The sequence below is a fragment of the Cryptomeria japonica genome, chromosome 7 (genome assembly GCF_030272615.1).
Source record: "Cryptomeria japonica chromosome 7, Sugi_1.0, whole genome shotgun sequence".
In the NCBI taxonomy this organism is placed as follows: Eukaryota; Viridiplantae; Streptophyta; class Pinopsida; order Cupressales; family Cupressaceae; genus Cryptomeria; species Cryptomeria japonica.
In genome coordinates this window covers 120872530-120893693 of record NC_081411.1, presented here as the reverse complement: position 1 = coordinate 120893693, position 21164 = coordinate 120872530, and the positions used below count along the sequence as shown (strand labels likewise).

General features: G+C 35.7%; 1 protein-coding gene across 1 annotated transcript; it reads left to right on the top strand.

Moving 5' to 3' along the window:
- Window positions 1–15072: 15072 nt before the first annotated feature.
- On the top strand, window positions 15073–19352 carry LOC131045442 (disease resistance protein Roq1-like). The gene is made up of 6 exons (XM_057979025.2): window positions 15073–15587; window positions 15731–16832; window positions 17005–17307; window positions 17401–18430; window positions 18584–18753; window positions 18846–19352. Exons 1-6 carry the CDS (start codon window positions 15073–15075, stop codon window positions 19350–19352), a joined length of 3627 nt encoding a protein of 1208 aa, XP_057835008.2.
- The last annotated feature ends 1812 nt before the right edge of the window (window positions 19353–21164 follow it).

Below are 21164 nucleotides of genomic sequence, written 5' to 3'. Positions count from 1 at the left end.
TGGGAATAAACATCCCCCCCCCCCCAAATTACAAGAGATGCAACTATATGAAGTGCACAAAAAGATCCTTTGAGATACGAGAAAAGTGTGGACAACTATTGAATGGTAACTATTGCCACAATGCTGAATGAAGAACCTCCTCAAAAGACAAGATGATGATTAAGATCAAGAATCTGTTTGAGTGTCCCCAACAACACTACTTTGCAAGATTTGTCTGTCGAAGATAAAAAAGACAACAATTTGCATGTGTGAGCCCAATGACACTACTCAAACAATAATCCAATTGCAAGAAAACGCAAACATCAGAGATTCGAAGATACAATTGGCACATGAATCTGCACCAGTGACTTCAACACCACTACTCATCCATACAAGAAGAAGCTACTAGGTGAAAATATAGGTACCAATAGTCTAGGGATCTAATCAAACTTGGAAATAAAATCAAGAAGCATGAGCACTAACATCATAAAATCTCCCTCATAATATGAAAAAGAAGAAACAAGATGGGTCCACTAAAATGATGTGTCAAAAAGGAGAAGATGAAGGCAATGCCCGTGAAAAGAGGTTTACGTCAGCTTCCATTCTTCAAAAATTTGCCTACAAATAATTTGTCCTTCCTCCTAGCTCTTAGGCTTTGATACCATGTTAAATTTTCTACATTGTAGAATACAGATCTAGCTAGAAAAGAGAAAATAAAACTTGTAGGAGAAAAGAGAACAAAAAAATAGAAGAAAAGAAACTCTATTAATTCAATGTGTGATTACATTACATGCCAAAGCATGATTTTATACAAATTATGAACCAATGCATGAACATAGATCATGCAGAAATCGTTGGAATGGAGTGGAAGAGGTAAACTGAGTTTGTCTCACAGTTTGCTTAGTTAGCTTATGCATTAAATTAACATGCAATCAAGAACTTCACAAGTAAGAAAGAAGAGTGAATATGAAGCATGTAATCAACAGAGCAATATATTGTGTTAGAACAACCACATTGAGTGCTTAGTTGAAGTTAACATTACTCTAACACCTCGCTTAATTCCAACTAAGGATAAAAGTAAAATAAAAGAAAGATGAAATAGCAAAGAGGGAAAACCCAGTGAGAATAAACACCCCTGTCAAAACTACAAGAGATGCAACTTTATGAAGTGTAGAAAAACATCCTTTAAGATAAAAGAAAAGTGTAGACAACTGTAGAATGGTAACTGTTGTGTTGGTGTAAATAAATATTCATTATAGATATTATTACACTTTACTTAAGTTAACTTAGTCTAATGTATCTCTTCGTAGTTTGAATTTGAGACACTTAGGGAAGTGCACACATAGGGATAGAGCTTGTAGGAGAAATTCCACCTTTTGTGGTCTTATTTTGTTGTTACACTCCACATTTGGTGGGTCATCCACCTCTTGTGGAATATTATATTATTTCTCCTACCTACTCCTAGTATTTCTTACCTACCCTTGTTTCTCATTGAGCCACATGTCATGATTGTGTGCTTGTACATCCATATGGCCTTGCCTATATAAGCAGGCCTATATTCTTTGTATTGGAATCTAGTTGATCATTTGCTTATTGATGAAAATATAGTTTGTTCTTGTCATTCCATTGTCTCTTTTTTATGCTTTTCATTGTGCCCTTGATCTTGGCAAAATATCACATGGTATCAAAGCCATTGGGGCTTCATTGATTGGTTTTTGGAGACATCGTGGAAGGCTTCTATTTTTGGATCTGAGGAACTACACTTTTTGGAGGCATCTTAGAGTGTTTTTCGACCTCACCATTGTATCCAGGAGGCCGTTTCCATAAAAATCGAGTATAAATTCAACCTATTTTAGCGAAAATCAATTTTTGGGTGTGGAGGAAATTTTTTGCCCAATTCAGGCGGTATGGTACGGAATTTTTGAATTTTTTTCAAAAAAAAAAATTATTTTTTTCTGAAAATTATTTTCCAATTTGAAAAGATTTTTTTTGAAAAAAAATAAAAGTAAAAATTTGAAAATTGTTTTTGGGATCCGTACCTTCTGCCCAGTCAGCAGCGCATAGTCAGCACCTAGTCAACAATGCCCAATCAATGCCTAGTCAGTGCGTAGTCAGCATTTTCTTTGGAAATTTTTAGACCCCTTTCCGTTGAGCAATTTAGATTTTTGGGTCAACTTTGGAGGCCCATAACTTGCTCAGTTTTGTTCCTTTTTGGGTGCAATTTTGTTTTATTTGGGATAATATTCCATTCTCTTCACAGTGGTGCAGTTATTGTCTGGTTTTGGTGCACAGGGTTTTCAAAATTTTCAGATTCTCTCAGCTGTACCTATCCAATCCTCAATTCTGCAACTTCAAAGGTCTCATTTGAGCTCATATGACCTCCTTTTCAGGTGCCTTTATTTTTGAAAGTGCATTTTTTTCATCTACTTTCATAATATATGATCAGATTTCAAATATGTTAAGTGGAAATTGTAATTTTAGATATTGGTCTTATTTGGCCTATTTGGTACTTTTAAATTGCTTGGATCCTAGTTTAGATTTCTTGCACTATTAGTTTGAGTCTCTTTTGGCCTTATTGAGGCAATTGTAAAATTGAAATGAGAAGTCCACTTTGTCATTTTTTGCAAGTGGCCCATTGTACACGCACTAAGTATAAACTGCCAAATCATCACTTTTGGGGGGGGTTCTTTGATTGAGTGAATTTGGGGGGGTGTCTTGTGTGATTGTGCCTCTCTTTCCTTGTGCTCTCTCATTTTTGTTGCAATGAGTCCTCATAAATTTCCACCTTTAACTCCACATAATTATGCATCATGGAAAATTAAAGTATGGAGCAAATTAATGGAAAAAGGTCTCACACATTACATAGATGGAACAATAGCAGCCCCACCTGATCCTAAGGCTGATCCTAATGCTCAATTAGAATGGCTCGCTAAGAATTGCATGGATCTTGGAACTTTGTGCAAGTATGTATTAGATGATCTCATCTTTCATATTGAAAAGTGTACTACAATCAAAGATGCTTGGGATATGTTTCAGAATTTGTATGGTCAAGTTGATGAAATCAAAGGTTATAAGATTCACAATGAGCTCACCAACTTGGATCCCAAGAGTTTTGATACAATCTAAGATTATGTCACCAAAGCAAATGAGCTAAGGGCAAAGCTTAAGGATTGTGGAATTGACAAAAAGGATGCTCAGTTGATATTCAACTTGTTGGACAACCTTGCACCAAAATATGCAACATTTGTGTCTAGCTTCCAAACTCGTCGTTTGACAGTGGGCAATTCCTATGTTATGCCTTCATTTGATGCTTTCACATAAATGTTGATATTGGAACAATCTAAGTTGTTGAACATGGGGCTTCTCAAGTCTTCAAAGTCCCAGGCTTTGGTGGCTAATCAAGGGCATCAAGGAAGTCAAGGCAAAGATTCCAACAAGAAGAAGAAGCAATCTAAGTCAAAGCCACAATAGGAAAAAGGACAATCATCCTCTCCATCACAAGGCCATTTTTCATCCTCTTCCAAGAAGAGGAGTCCACCTAAGAAGGATAAACCAACTTGTGCATATTGCAAAAAGTATGGTCATGATGAACATCAATGCCACACAAAGCAAGTTGATGAGTTAACTAATCTTCTTAAGAAAAACAACATCAACTTGCCATCCACCTACACAAAGAAGGATTCATCTCCTTCCTCTTTCTCACAGCCTAAGGGAAAAGGGAAAGCATTTGTGGCTACAATAGGTTCTTCACAGTAGTGGATACTTGACTCGGGTGCCTCATATCACATGGGTTCTACAAAGGAGCAGTTTTCTTCATTGGAGCCATCTATGGTACCTCACATTTACATAGGTGATGATACACAAGTAGAAGTTGAAGGGAAAGGTTCAGTTGACATGGATGATGGAACTTTTGAAAATGTTATCTATGTTTCTAACTTGTCTACCAACCTTCTCTCTATCTACCAAATCACTAACTATGGGAATGGGAAAAAGGTTGAGTTTACACCAGATTCAGTTGTGGTAAAGGAACTTGATGATGATGCCTTGGTAGCAGTCGGACAAGTCAATGACAACTTGAGGCTTTATTCATTCTCCCACTTTGTGCCAAGTTCACCTTCTCGAGCCTTGCTTACTCATTCAAATTTCAAAAGTAAGCTATGGCATGAGCAGTTTGGTCACCTCAACTACCACTATCTTCAGCAGCTCAGCACTAAAGACATGGTCACAAGTCTACCTTGAATCAGTTTTTCAGAGGGTGTATGTTCAGGTTGTTCCATGGGCAAGCATCCCGAGGAGAAGTTTGATAAAGGGAAAGCTTGGAGAGATTTGGAAGTTCTTCAACTTGTTCACAATGATGTAGCAGGTCCATTTCCAGCACCTTCATTTAGCAAGGCCTGCTATGTCCTCACCTTCATTGATGACTACTCCCGCTTCACTTGGGTCTACTTTCTCATTCATAAGAGTGAAGTATTTGATAGGTTTCAGGACTTCAAGACTCGTGTGGAGAAGCAATCCGAGAAAGTGGTCAAGATTCTTCACATAGATAATGGAAGGGAATATGTGAACAAGAGACTTGAGGATTTTTTGTATAGCAGAACGCAAGAATAGAACTCTCAAAGAAATGGCTAGCTGTATGATTCATGCACGATCTCTTGATCCCTCCTTTTGGGTAGAGGCTATCAGTTGTGCCACACACATCCAAAATCGAGTTCCTCACAAATCTTTGCAAGGTATTACTCCTTTTGAAGCTTGGGCTGGTAGGAAACTGATTGTTAGACATTTTAGAGTCTTTGGGTGTCCAGCATGGGCTCGCATACCTCCACATAAATGCAAGGCATTGGAACCTTAGAGTCAACCTTGCATATTTGTTGGATATCCTGAGGGTGTTAAGGCATATAGATTGATGGATCCTAAGACACATGAGGTGTTCATTGAGAGGAGTGTCCACTTTGATGAAAGCTCTCCTAGCTTAGCCTCTCTACCTCCTCCACCTTCCTCCATTGTCGATAGTGATGCTAGTGATTCAGATGATGAGAATCCTTCAACTCCAACTCGCAGGGTTACACCTCCGCAGGGTCCACTTGCAGTTGAGGAGCCTCATTCTCCACCTCCACCTAGATCTCATTGGGCTCGATAGACACTTGAGTCTGTGGGTTCTCTTGTTGGGGATCCTTCAGATACATGGAGGACTTGATCACATCATCGAGATCTACCATATGCATTCATTGCTACCACTTCCTATCTACAGATATTTTGGGAAGCATCAGGGTTTCCTAAGTGGGACCAGGCTATGGAGGAAGAGTATAGTTCCTTGATGAGGAACAACACATGGGATTTAGTCCATCCCCCTAAGGGGAGAAAGATGGTTCAATGTAAGTGGATTTATTAGACCAAGTTTGCAGTGGATGGTAGTGTGGATAAGTATAAGGCTCGGCTTATTGCGAAAGGTTTCTCTTAGGTTCCAGGCGTTGACTATACTGAGACCTTTGCACCCATAGCCAAGATGAACTCCATTCGCTTAACACTTGCTATTGCTGCAGCTCATGGTTGGGTTGTACATCAAATGGATGTGAGAGTTCTTTTCTTCATGGTGACCTTGATGAGGAGATTTATATGGAGCAGCTGTAGGGTTTCATCCAGGATTCCTTTCTTCTCTCAGTAGGGTTCACTAGGTGTCATTTCAATCCAAATGTCTATATTTTGTGACAGGATGACTCTCACTTGATACTTGTGCTCTATGTTGATGATTTGATCATTATAGGGAGTACTGCATCCATCATTAGTAGGGTCAAATGTGCTTTGCATGATAGATTTACTATGGCTGACTTGGCTCTTTTGCACTACTTTCTCAGGATAGAGATTTCACAGTCACCTTCTGGGATTACACTATCGTAGCCCAAATATTCTCTTGATCTACTTGCACGCTTTCATATGGTTGATTGTAAGCCTGCACCAATTCCCTTTCTTTTAGGACTCAAGCTTGAGGCTCATTGTTCTTCTCCACCAGTTGATGCCACTTTGTATCGTAAGCTTGCAAGTAGTCTCATCTACTTGACCCATACACGCCCTGATATTTCATTTGTAGTTGGCATGATTTCCCTCTTCATGCAGAAACTACATAAGCTTCGTTGGAAAGCCGCCAAACGCATCCTTCATTACATCCAGGGTACACATCACTATGGGATTCACTATGCAGCAGGCACAAGACTTTGCTTGGTTGGTTACATAGACTCCGATTGGACTGGCGATCTTGATGATCGTAAGTCTACTTCAGGTTACAGTTTTCACCTTGGTTCAGGCCTCATTTGTTGGCAGAGCAAGAAGCAACATGCTATTTCTCTCTCTTTGACTCAGACTGAGTATTGAGGCATTGTTAACGCAGCGACTGAGACCATTTGGCTTCAACAGATTCTCACAGAGTTTGGGTTCACCACTCCACGACCGATAGTTATACATTGCGACAATAAGAGTGCTATTGCTATCTCGAAGAACCTAGTCCAGCACCAGCAAACCAAACACATCGAGATTCATATGCACTATATCCGAGAGCTAATTCAGGAGAAGGTCATTGATTTGCAGTATTGTCCTACAGTGGAACAGGTTGCAGAAATATTCACCAAACCTTTCACCGAGAGTAAGTTCCAGTAGCTGCACGCTCTCTTGTGAGTGCAGGATGTGTCATTATGGGGGGTCAGCTGACTTCTCCTTCCTCTCTTATGGGGGGGAGTTTTTTCCCACTATGTTTTCTCCCTTTCTCCATTTGTGAGAGATTGCATTGCATAGTTTTGCTTGCATTTGCATGTTGTACATGGGTACCTATCATGGCCTAGTAGCCGGGACCCATCTTGCATTGTTGACTTCAGTCTTCATTCCCCTAAGGTGCACTTATAGGGCGGTGTTGGTGTAAATAAATATTCATTATGGATATTATTACACTTTACTTAATTTAACTTAGTCTAATGCATCTCTTCATAGTTTTGATTTGAGACACTTAGGGAAGTGTGCACATAGGGATAGAGCTTGTAGGAGAAATTCCACCTTTTGTGGTCTTATTTTGTTGTTACACTCCACATCCAGTGGGTCATCCACCTCTTATGGAATATTATATTATTTCTCCTACCTACCCCTAGTATTTCTTACCTACCCTTGTTTCTCATTGAGCCACATGTCATGATTGTGTGCTCGTACATCCATATGGCCTTGCCTATATAAGCAGGCCTATATTCATTGTATTGGAATCTAGTTGATCATTTGCTTATTGATGAGAATACGGTTTGTTCTTGTCATTCTATTGTCTCTTGTTTATGCTTTTCATTGTGCCCTTGATCTTGGAAAAATCTCACATGTTGCCATAGTGAGAAATGAAGAACCTCCTCAAAAGCCAAGATGATGATCAAGATCAAGAATTTGTATGAGTGTCCCCAATGACACTACTTTACAATATTTGTCTGTCGAAGATAAAGAAGACAACAATTTGCATGAGTGACCCCAACGACACTACTTAAACAATAATCAAATGGCAAGCAAACGCACACATTAGACATTCAAAGATGCAAGTGGCACATCAATGTACACGAGTGACTTCAACAAAACTAATCAACCATGCAAGAAGAAGCTGCTAGTCGAAAATACAGGTACTAATAGTCTAGAGATTTGATCAAACTTGGAAACAAAATCAAGAAGCATGAGCACTAACATTAAAAAAACTCCCTCATAATATGACAAAGGAGAAACAAAATGGTTCCATTGAAATGATGTGTCAAAAAGGAGAAGATGAATGTAAGGCCCGTGAAAGAGGTCTACGTCAGCTTCCATTCTTCAGAAATCTGCCTGAAAATAAATTGTCCTTCCTCCTAGCTCTCAGGCTCTGATACTGTGTTAAATTTTCTACATTGTAGAATACAGATCTAGCTAGAAAAGAGAAAACAAAACTTGCAGGAGAAAAGAGAATGAAAAAATAGAAGAAAAGAAACTCTATTAATTCAATGTGTGATTACATTACATGCCAAAGCATGATTTTATACAAATTATGAACCAATGCATGAATATAGATCATGCAGAAATCATTGGAATGGAATGGAAGAGGTGGATTGATTTTGTCTCGCAGTTTGCTTAGTTAGCTTATGCATTAAATCAACATGCAATCAAGAACTTCACAAGTAAGAGAGAAGACTGGATGTGAAGCATGTAATCAACGGAAAAATATATTATGTTAGAACAAACACACTAAGTGCTTAGTTGGAGTTAGCATTAGTCTAACACCCCCCCTTAATTCCAACTAAGGAGAAAAGTAAAATAAAAGAAAGAGGAAAGAGCAAAGAGGAAAAATCCAGTGGGAATAAACCCCCTCCTCAAAATTACAAGAGATGTAATTATATGAAGTGTAGAGAAACATCCTTTGAGATGCAAGAAAAGTGTGGACAACTGTCGAATGGTAACTATTACGATAGTGCTTAATGAAGAACCTCCTCAAAAGCCAAGATGATGATCAAGTTCAAGAATCTGTTTGAGTGTCCCCAACGATACTAATTTGCAAGATTTGTTTGTCAAAGATATAGAACACAACAATTTGCATGAGTGACCCCAATGACACTACTCGAACAATAATAAGATTGCAAGCAAATGTAAACATCAGATATTTGAAGATGCAAGTGGCACATGAATCTACACGAGTGACTTCAACAACACTACTCAACCATCCAAGAAGAAGATGCTAGTCAAAAATACAGGTACCAATAGTCTAGCGATCTGATCCTACTTGGAAACAAAATCAAGAAGCATGAGCACTAACAGTATAAAATCTCCCTCATAATATGATAAAGGAGAAACAAGATGGGTCCACTGAAATGATGTGTCAAAAAGGAGAAGATGAAGGCCAGGCCCGTGAACAAAGGTTTACGTCAACTTTGATTCTTCATAATTCTGCGTGCAAATAATTTGTCCTTCCTCCTAGCTCTCAGGCTCTGATACCATGTTAAAATTTCTACATTGTAGAATACGAATCTAGCTAAAAAAGAGAAAAAAAAAAATTGCAGGATAAACCAGAACAAAAAAAGAGAAGAAAAGAAACTCTATTAATTCAATGTGTAAATAAATTACATGCCAAAGCATGATTTTATACAAATTATGAACCAATGCATGAAGATAGATCATGCAGAAATTGTTGTAATGGAATGGAAGAGGCAGACTGAGTTTAACTCATGGTTTGCTTAGTTAGCTTATGCATTAAATCAACATGCAATCAAGAACTTCGCAAGTAAGAGAGAAGATTAGACGTGAAGCATGTAATCAACAGAGCAATATACTATGTTAGAACAAACACACTGAGTGCTTAATTGGAGTTAACATTACTCTAATATTGTTCACGTGTCGTTCAGAATACTCTGGTGTGCAACAATGACCTTCAAACAACTCTGGATTTGCATTGTTGGAGAAATACAAATGGAAAGAACTCCACCTCACTGCACCAAAAATACTACACCATTAATATACACGTACATACATTAAGTTACATTGCATTGAATTCTGAAACGGAATGCAACTTATAGTTGGGACAAAGGGATCCTAAGCCTAGTGAAGATAGAGAAAACATATTCAAGCCTTGATTTCCATTAGCAAATTAAATTATATGTTCTTTTCTCCCTTGACCCACCACTCTTCTCTATTTCCTGCTATGGGCAAATCAAATTGATAGATTCAAACCGAAAGATATTATCTGATTGCAATAAGATAGCACAAATGCTTATTGAAGATGAGAAAGATATAAATGAAATATAGATTTATGAGCACTCCAACTGCTTAATCTTCCACTTTCGTGAGTTACAAAACACCAGCCGTAGGTGAGTTATAATTCCAACTGGTTTGATCAATTGAAATTTGAAGGTTGCATGGAGATCAGACAAGCGACAAGACATATAATTTAGTATTTATGGGTTTTCTTATTCTTCTACCCGATTACTTCAATCCATATTGAACTGAAGAATTCCTCTCCACATAACGATGTCACAAAACATATAATTTACTATTTATAGATTTTTCTATACAAGAAATTTTTGAACCTTAATGTCGATGACATAAATACATAAATTCATTGAGTAGCAATAAACGTCCTTAATTTTATTTCTACCCTCGAAGCTTTTATTTTAATACCCAACAGCTAAATATGCTATGTGCATGCTTTGTGCATGCTTTGAAGAGATTAATTCATCATTAATTTCTACTCAATATTTTATTTCTTGGAATCGAACAATTTACACAAGTGTTTTGGTTATTCCTCATTCTCGGGGAAATCAAAGCATAAAGTACAATTGAAAGTCGTGTGTTGGCCCAGGAGTAGGTAATTGTCGCCATGCATAATGAAAAACAACAATGTTGAACTGATATTTGTTTTTAAGTTTTATTTTATTATTTAGACTTCAATGCGATAAATATGGTATAATATGCAGACCGCTTTTCTTAAATTAAAAAATTAGCAGTAGTCTTACCAAAACATTAGGAAGTCTAGTGGTAACTGATATATTTAAACTGACTTCAAAACATTGTTATGTGTTGACACATAACAATCCAATTCAAAGTCATGTGTTGACACGTGTGCTTAATGTGTCGTCACTAAAAGAAAAATGCATGGTTTCCTGTTTATAAATAGCTATCTATTTAGAAAAATTCAAAGGTATGAATTGGTTTTTTTAATTTAAAAAAGTCGATATATATATATAGATATAATTATTTGACAATTATAAATAAAATATAATTAGAATATTTTAAAAAGATGCTTATATTGTATTCAATAGACCTTAAAAATTTATATTCAACACTAGATATTATTCTAGAACAATATGTATCTTAAAGTATACTTAGATTCTAAAATATTACACACAAATAGACTTTAAGGTACATATTGTTTTAGAATAATATGTAGGGATTTCTAAATATTTCAATTATTTGGATTTTTAAATATATTCAATTACTTTTATTTATATTTGTCAAATAATTATTTGTTTGGGATTTCTAAATATTTCAATTATTTGGATTTCTAAATATATTCAATTACTTTTATTTATATTTGTCAAATAATTATTTGTTTTACATTCATGTTTTGGTTCATTAGTTGACATTTTTTAATAAAATTTAAAAAATTCTTAAGTAGTTAAATCTACGAAATTGAATGTAAATTTTATATACTATCAATTGTCTAGTATTTATTTATTTCTTAAGTTAAGAAAATGATTGATTATTTTAAAAATATAATATTTCTATGTTTGAATCATGTTTTTATTTATATTATTCATGATTATACATATATTGATTTAAATGACAATAATATATTTGTGGAACAAACAATAATGAATATTTCACTCTTTGTTCAAGCCCCAACCAATTGAAAATTGATATGGAGCCATTATTTTTTTCTATGAGATGTTAGCTAAAACATTTAAGGTCAATAATCAAGGAAACATTTATGCATTTGTTTTTTCTTTTGGTTATCACCAATGAGTATTATTGGTGATGTAGAGGCACCTCAAGGTAATAAAACACTTGTAACAACCAATATCTAAGTTAATAGAGGATAAGGATTTACACCCAAGGTGTAGTAAGCTAAGGAATATTGGCAAAACATATTGAGTGCTAATGAAGGAAGTATTCAATGATGGAGATTAACCCTAAAGTGAGAAGACTAATGTAAAACACAACACATTAATCAAGTTGGCAAGAACATCAATTTTGAGGTAGTCAATTTTATGATAGTTGAGAAATGGTATACCCAAATTAGTGTGTCTTGTATTGTTGTCCTAACTGGTACATTGAAATCAAACCTTTTAACAAATATTTCTATTTTCTATAAACTATAGAAAACAAACTGCTAATAATTTTGAGATGAGAATAACTTGTATTGTTTTAGATTTTATGTCTATCTTTAAAATAAATAATTTTTTATTTTATCATTTAAAATAATAATAATAACTTGCTTTTAATACTTTATTGTTTTTTTGACAATTGAAATTCACTCTAAACTACATAGATTCTATCAATAAAATCATAATTTTTAAACATGTGGATCACTAACACTAATGTTTATTGTGTGCATATTTTTTTATAGTTTTTCTATTTTATATTTTTATTATTAGTTTTTTTATTTTACATTAATTATAGTTTAGAATGATTCTATTCCACCATCCACAACTTTCTTCTATGCATCAAAATTATTATTTTTGACTTCATAATAGGATATCAATGTTAAGTACTTCAAAAAGGTATTCTGCCATTTTATATTTTTACATGTGCATTGAATAGGCCCTTATGTTTGTACATAAAAAATGAACTCACTAAATAATAGAAAAGAAATAACATAATTATTTAGAGTATATTACAAATTATGTTGATAGGAAAGCCTTTCCTAAGACCCATTTTAAAAAAAAAATTGTTATGGCAGCTGCATTATATGGTCCAACCACCACTTTAAAGTAAATTTTTTATCTAAAATATTTCTAAATAAGAGTATAATGACATCAAATGGACCTATAAATTGAGGTAATAAAAAAGAATTAAAAGGTTTATAGGTGCTTCTCTCAACAAAATAATTTTTGAAGTCAAGATTCCCCTTTGTTTCTTTCACCTACCTGGCCCATTATTTTTTTTTTCACTTGGTAAGTGACTAAATTTGATTGCTTTTTACTAGAGCTTTGAACCAATGGGGTCAGAGAGGGGGAACCCATTCCCGAATAAAGTCTTGCATTATAAGGTATTAACACCTCATTTTTGTTTCTCTGAAATCATCTCTCCTTATATCTCCATTGGTGCGCACCCCTTATCTCTCCACTAGCCCAAAACCCTTTTCTCTCCATATCCTGCCACCTAATCTCTCTGACTATGGTCTCCTTATCTCTCCATGAAACCTCCTTATCGCTCTAGTGCTTGCCCTCATGGTAGTTCCTTCCTCCATGTCGGTGGTCATCTTTCCATCGTTGACCACTAGTCACACTATTCATTGCAGGTACAATCCTTAGCCTCATTGCCAACTGTGTATGACACTTGTGTCAGATACCTTTGTTCTTTTGTCTTTTCTTTAGTCTAGGCCTAAGTCTGTAGAACCTACACTGGACAGGATTCCAATATTTTTTTTCTTTTTTTTTAGGCAACATATCCTCAAGGTAAGATTCAAACACAAGACCACTTGTGAAGGAATTCATGCAATAACTGTTGCATTATGGTGTCATCCCCACCTACCTTGGCCATTATTAGTTATTGATCCAAGAATACTTCAATTGGTCACCCTTGTTTAATAATAAACTAAGTGTGTAACTTCTTATCTCTCGTATAGTTAAGTCACTGACCCAAGTTGTATGAATTTAAAAAAAAATAAGTAAAGATGTATTTATTTTTTATTTTTATATGGTGTGAATTAAAGTGTCTCAACCTTAGTATATTGTAGCATTCATTTAACTAATTAATGTATCTATTTAATGCCTATTTTATATTCTCTTGCACATCTTATTTTGTTATCTTGTGTGACATGAGATGGTGAGTTGTAATCACATTGCGAGGTTACACTTGGATGTTTTTGTCCTCAAATGAGGAAGACATCCAATTTTGTGGTAAATATTCTCTGTCATGTGTTGACATCTTGAGTGGAGCATAAGAGCTTATGATTATTTATGATCAATGATATATTACTTTGATAGGTTATGACACATAAGAACATGATTTTATGACAAGCTGGAAAAGTGTCATGAAGAATCTTTGCATATGGAGTGTGGGCACCCAAGTTGGGTAATGATAGGTTGTACAAGAATATGCTATTATTCTCTAGTAATGATGGATTCTCTTGTAGTTGAAAGTGTTATAAGTCATGATGGATTCTATTATAGTTGTAAGGTGTGTAAGAGCATTTCTCATAGCTATTTTCGATAAGAAATAGACACCTATATTTGGAGGCATGTAAGAAGGGTTAAGAAATCTTTTATAGGTTTCATGTGCATGTTTGGAGGTATTGGAAAAATGCCCCAAATGGATTTGGACTCTTTTGGCTTGGTCTAGAAGATTTCTTTACTCTTGTATTATTTATAAATTAGGTGCCTTGGAGTTTGCTTTGTATGTTGTAACTTGTAGGTAATGTCATGTTGTTGAAATAGCTTTAGATATTGACACTATCAACTCTTATGGAGAATAATTGCTCTACAAGTGATTGCAAAACTATTTTGTATCCTAGGATATTCTATAAGGTTTTGGAGTGGGGATTTAATCTTGAAATAGTTTTACACACATACATATAGTCCAATATTTATTAAATTTAGATTTAATCATTAACTATAGAAATAAATGTTTTTTATTTTTAAAATATTTTAAAAAATTTGTCATAAATATTTTTTGAATATGTATTTTGAAATTTATTTTTATTATGTTGAAAGACATTCTATATTGACAACATGTTAAATAAAAATTTATTATTCAATAAAAAAAAAATTCCAATTTTTTTTGAACGATATTTTTGTCCATGTCATTCTTAAACTTTTTTAATATTGATACATAATATAACATAATTTTTATAATATTAACTAAATATTTACAATTTAAAAATTACAGATTTAAATGGATCACTAAATTTATTTATATATAAAAAAAAATATAAGGCATCAATTGTGAATGTAACAACATTCGGCCATGATAAAGTTTGAAGATGTCGGTGAAAAGGCTGACCACAAAATTCCAAATCGCCCCTCAAAATCAAGCTCCGTGAATGAAACGCCGATAGAGAACTTGCGATACTGGATTTAGAGTCCTAGTGGCATAACATGCATATTGCTTGGAAATTCATCAGAAATTTCCAAATTCACCAATTGAATTCAAACACCGTGAATGAAACGGGAATAGCGTGCATTCAATATGCAATACGGAAATTGTTTGGAAATTTAGACAAAGCACACATTGATTCCTTTCCTGACCTCATCCCTTACGCAACCTTTTCACGCGTTTTACAGAAATTTATGTATACGGTCCCCATTATCTGCACGGCTTATGTCCTCTTCTTCTCCTAATTTGCTCACCCGTTTTCCTTGGCTGTAAACCCTGAAATCAAGTCCTCCGCAATTCAATCAGATGGATAGTGGAAATGCTTTTGATCAAATTGCACCAAGCTATGCAACTTCATCTTGTTCTGCGCTTCAATGTGACATTTTTATTAATCATCGGGGAGTCGATGTGAAACACAAAATTGCTAGCACATCCTTCCATACACTTGATCTGTTGGGATTGCGGGCATTTCTCGATGTAGAAGTAATTGAGGCCGGCGATGTCATTCCCCTAGAGATACAAGCAGCAATAACTCATGCATCCCTTCATATTGCAATTTTTTCCCCCAACTATGCCCAATCCCCCTGGTGTTTGGCTGAGCTATCCTTCATGCTCAAAACAGGCACAAAAATAATTCCCATTTTCTATTATGTTGACCCCTCTGACCTTAGATGGATTACTCAGGGGAAAGGAATCTATGCAGATGCATTCTCACAGCATGAAAAGAAGGGTAGATACACGCCAGAGAAGCTTCAAGAGTGGATGAAAGCGCTCCACGACGTGTCATTTCTCGAGGCTCATAAAATTAATGATTACAGCGGGTAAGTATTAAATACTCTCTTTCCTCTCTAGTCAAATCTTACATCGCAAGATATTCTCTTATTCTCTAATAATTTCCACTAGACAGATCAGCGAACAATGTTTACTCGCTCTGGGTATTTATTTCCCTTTTGTAAATGTGTAGGGATGAGGGAAGGGTGTTGAAGAATGTAGTAAATTGTTTAGTAAAAGCCATGAAAAGAGTTCCATTAGAGGTAGCCAAATATCCTGTTGGAATGGACGAGGTTGTAACAAACTTCGAGAGAAATGCAGTCCAATCTGCGCAGAAACACCACAATGTAAAAATTCAGGGGATTGTGGGCATGGGAGGCAGTGGCAAAACCACGTTGGCGAAAGAGCTGTTCAATAGGAAAAGCTCATCGTTTGAAAGGAGCAGTTTTATTTTTGATATCCGTGGAGCAGCGCAAAATGATTTGCACAACAAGCAAAAAAAACTTCTCCAGGATCTTCTCCATATCTCGGATTTGTCATTGGGTAACGTAGAGGATGGGAAAAGAATTTTGTCAAATCGTTTGAGATATGTTCGTGCTCTTATTGTTTTAGATGATGTAGATCACATAGACCAGCTTGATGCTCTACTGCCAAATCTCAACAACCTTGGATCTGATAGCCTTGTGATTGTCACAACTAGGGAGCTGGGAGTCCTTGCGTCATGGGATATCTATTCAATATATAAAATGCCAGGATTGAACGACTCGCGAGCAAGGCAGCTTTTCTGTTGGCACGCATTCTTGCAACCCTCTCCACTCTCTGGATTTGAAACTTTGGTCGAAAGATTCTTAAAAGTTTGCAATGGGTTACCCCTGTCTCTTAAAGTGTTAGGTGGACAGTTACATGGAAGAGAAGCTAAAGATTACTGGCGATCTCAACTAAATAAAATATCAAGAATATTGCTTAGCGACATCATAAAAAGGCTAAAAGTAAGCTTTGATGCGCTGGATAGGGAAGAGCAAGAGATGTTTTTGGATGTAGCTTGTTTTCTAATTGGACAGGCGAAAAGTGTGGCCATCGCACTGTGGGATGGCTCCGGTTGGAGTGGTCTGCATGGTTTGGAAACACTTGTGAATAAGTGTCTAGTCGAGCTGATTTACGACAAAGCTAATCACACAGAGAAAATAAGGATGCACGATCATCTTCGTGATATGGGGAGAGAGATTGCAACTACACACTCGCCAAACCGTTATTGGTCTTCACAGCAGATTCTCAACATTCACAAACATTCTGGGGTAAAAGGGATTGATAGATGTACATGATTAATTAGCTTGATAGAGAACAACTTTATCACTTTGGCTGCGGTATTATCAATGGATGTAGGAAACTAGAATGCCTGTCTATAATCATTTTATAAAATAGTCATATTTATTTTAAACATTTTATATTGTTGGCTTTTCCATTCAGGAAAGAATGCCGATAAGGGGGATAAGTTCTGAAACTTTGAAGTCGGAATTCTTTTTGAAGACGTTCGTGGGAAACTCAAGGAGAGGGTTTAAACGTCTTAGATCTTCCCTTGCTTCAGAGATTCTTCTCGTTAGTGGAAATGAATTTACAGAAGAAATTGTATCATTATCACAAGACCTTGTGTGGCTTTGTTGGGATAGGTTTCCGCACAGGAATCTTCCTTCATGGGTCACATTCACAAGTTTGACTGTATTGCAGATTTCTGATGGAGACATAGAAGAGCTATGGGGAGACAATGTGGACGTAAGTATCTTGCTTTGTGTTTTGTTTTAAGAGAACACTTCTATATTGAAGATTCCACGCTTTACAATTAAAATAAAAATATCTTGCCTGCAGCCTCCTTTGAAGCTTATAGAGCTGGATTTTACTTCTAGGTGGAAGCTGCAAAGGTTTCCCACTTCAATAGGGCGTCTTAAGCATTTGAAAAGAATAATATTTGACAATCGATGGGATCGAAGATCTCCCTGTAGCAGTCTACCAGAAGAGTTTTGTGATCTCCAATCTCTAGAGCACTTGGTGTTAAAGTCTTTTGAAAGCCTACTTTCACTACCGGCTCGTTTTGGAGAGTTAAAAAATCTGCGTCATATAAATTTGAGTCGTTGCTCAGAGTTGAAGAAGCTGCCAGTTTCTTTTAAGCATCTGATACATTTGGAGTTTATGGATCTGTCATATTGCATAAAGCTCAAGCTTAGGTCAGACATGCTGGAAAAAATAACAAAGCTGGAATATTTAGACCTCAATTCTTGCAGGGTACTAGAAGAGTTGCCTTCTCAAATTACAAATCAGTTTTCTTTGAAAAGACTCACTGCAAAAGCTACCAGCTTAAGGTGTATTCCAAATGACATTGGTCTACTACGCAAGTTGACTAAACTATCAATTGGTAGCAACCTGTTGACCACCTTGCCAACTTCTCTTGGAAACTTATCCTGCTTGACAAATCTTTTTATTTGTTGCCCGCTGTTGACAAGCTTACCAGCTTCTCTTGGAAGCTTGTCCAGCTTGACATCTTTCCATATTTTTGATGGAAAGAAATTGGAAGATATACCTCACTGGGTCTGGGGCCTTAAACTCTTAGGGAGAGTAACAATAAAATGTCCAGGCATCAGAGAGTTGCCTTTTCGAGCAGGGGATTTTGCACTTCACAAACTGGAATCTATAGAATTATCTGAGACAGGTTTGTCCGAAATATCCATATCTGAAGATTGTTGTCCGAACCTTAAGGATCTGACTATTTCTGACAATGCCCAATTGATGGAGATCACATGCTTGCCGACAACAATTAACACAATATCATTGCGTAACTGTCATGTGCTGAAGAACATTAGGTGTATTGGAGGTGTGGTAAACCTTCGTGAACTGCTTATGTGTAAGTGTTGGGAGCTAAATGAGCTCCCAACTTTTGCACTTCTGACTCTCCTCAAGGAATTTAAAATAATTCATTGCCTATAAGTTACCAGAATAGAAGGCATCCAATATTGTAGCTCATTGGCAAGTTTTACAATGCTTTTTTGCCCCAAAGTTTCCAGAATAGAAGGTATCCAACATTGCAGATCATTAAAGAAGTTAAAAGTAAAAACCAGTTGGGAGTTACCAGAAATTCAGAGTTTGGGGAAGATGGATGGATTGGAAGAATTGAGTATCACGTGTCTCAACATGTCAGCTATAAAGCCTTTTGTTCAGTCTCTAAAGGTAATTGAATCTGATTACACTTTCAAAATTATTATTATAATGAACTTTTCATTTTTAATGATGGATTGTTCTCCAACTAACACTATTTGCAGGAATGTTCCTGCTGGATGGAGATAGAAGGAAGAGTGTCTGGTTTTTTGCAACCAATTTTGAACTCTTTGGAGTTTCCCGATCTTATAGTAATGGATTGGGAGAAGGTGTACTTTCCTGATTTGAACCAGCTATTATTGTACTTTCCGAATTTCTTGTGTTTTCCAATTCATTATATTCATGAGGAGGAGAATTATTTTGAGGAGGAAGAGGAAGAAGAGGAGGACGGGGAGAAGGATGAGGAAGTGGAAGAGGAAGAGGAGAAGGATGAGAACGAGGAAGGTGATAAAGAAGATGAAGAAAAGAAGGAATATCATTTTGAAAAGAGCACATGCGTACATATAGCCCTGTTCAGACAAGCTTCAGAATATGAGGCTATTGAGTACTTCGAATCCAGATCTGATCAGTACTTCCATGATTATTATTTATCTAAGAGAAAAGCAATGGTAGTGGCAGGTGAAGAAGCAAAACTTGTTGAGGCTTTCTACAAAATTTTATCCTTAGTCTAATCACTCACTCTATTCATTGGTTAACAAATGTTTACATCTTTAAATTTAGGAAGCTATTAAACTAGAATTTCAACTAAGTTTCCTCACATCCCTCAATCATATTAGATGTATAGACAGAAAATGAGGTGAATAAAGTTTGACTTAATCCTTTTTCCTCACTTCAAATAGTTTTGTCTTTAAAATTTGAAGTTCATGTGTTTCTTTTTCCTTCCTAATCTTGCTATATACACTCAAACTCAATAAAAATAGGTGGTCGATATCAATAAAAAGCTAACTTTCAAACCTATTTTCTTACCTATCTAACCTACAGTAAGGATGTGGTGGATGCTTTTTGAGTATGTCATGCATATCTATATGACCTTCTAGATTTGATTGTATGAGATTTATTGCATCAATATTTTGTATCACACTCTATGATCCATTTTATCCTTGTGCTCTCTACTTTCATGATGATGATGGATCACAAAGTGATCCTGGTGCAAGAGCACCTACTCACCTAGATGCCCTATGAAGGATTTTTACATTTATTTTTGTTTTATAATATTTTTTCAAGGTTATTTAAGGTCCTAAGGAACATTTGGAGTCAATTCAAATAATTTTGTAAGGCTATTAAAGCCATTATGCTCTTGGTGAGCTGTAAGGTTCTAACATGGTCAAAGTTGGTCAAAGCATGTAAAAATGCCCAATATGGGTTGAGATGATGCAATAAGGTCATTTAACCATGTCTAGAGGCTAATTAGATGATTTGGAGTCAGCGGGACAAGTTTTGGAGTCATGTTGTCAAGTTTAGCAAAAGTTGCAAAGTTGTTGCAATGCAAAATTGCAAAATTTGAAAGAAAAGATGTAACCAATGGTCAAATCAATGTAAACGTGATTGGAGTCAGTTTGAAGGTTTTTGTGGTGTAGTTAGCATCTATATATTTAGGGGAGGTTGAATGGATGTTGGTTGGGCAATGTAAGAGAGCACAATTAATGAAAATTGGTTTTAGCATGCATTTTCTATGTTTTTCAATGTTTCAGTCTACTATATTGAATTCTTACTTTCCTTAACTTATTCATATAATTAGTAAACCCATTTAACGTGCTAGAGGGGTGAATCCTCTACAATTTACTTTTGGTTTCATTGCATTTAATTCAGTTTTGCAAAAGTTATATCAAATTTGGTGAAAACTGTCAAAACCTTGCTGAGGGTTACTCGTTTTGGTAAACCCCTCGTAACTTTTTTTTTAACCATTGGATCTGGCTATAAATTGAATAAATGTTCTATAATGAGGTAATATAGATTTTGACTAGAGAGATTGGCTTCATTGTCAATTTTGTGAAAGGTATTAAAGATGGTTTGTTACAGTTCATGGTGAAAATTGGACTGGTAAAGACATGAAGGGCAGTTGTTTATTTCCTTATTCTTTGATCTAATATTTGAATATGGTGTGGTGATATAGAATAGGTGTATAATAAGTTTTAAATACCCTCGTATCAAGTGATGAATCCTTGGATTTATTCCATGTCATTATTTATGAAATCTGATTTTCCACAGTCATTATGAATGTATTTTTTGTAATAATTGATCATCTACTTCCTTATGTTATTGAAGACATATTGATGGTTGCTAAGGGTGTGTTAGTATTTGATTTTGTATAAGATATGATTGTTGATAGGTCTCTTATTCTTGAAGGTTATCCACAGTGCAATGATGTTGTATTGAATTGCTATAGGAAGTCTTTGAAGTTACTAGGGTCTAGTGAACAGTAGAAACTATAATTGTCATTTGTAGCCATAAGGCAAGGAGTCATTATGAAGGGGAGTTTTGCG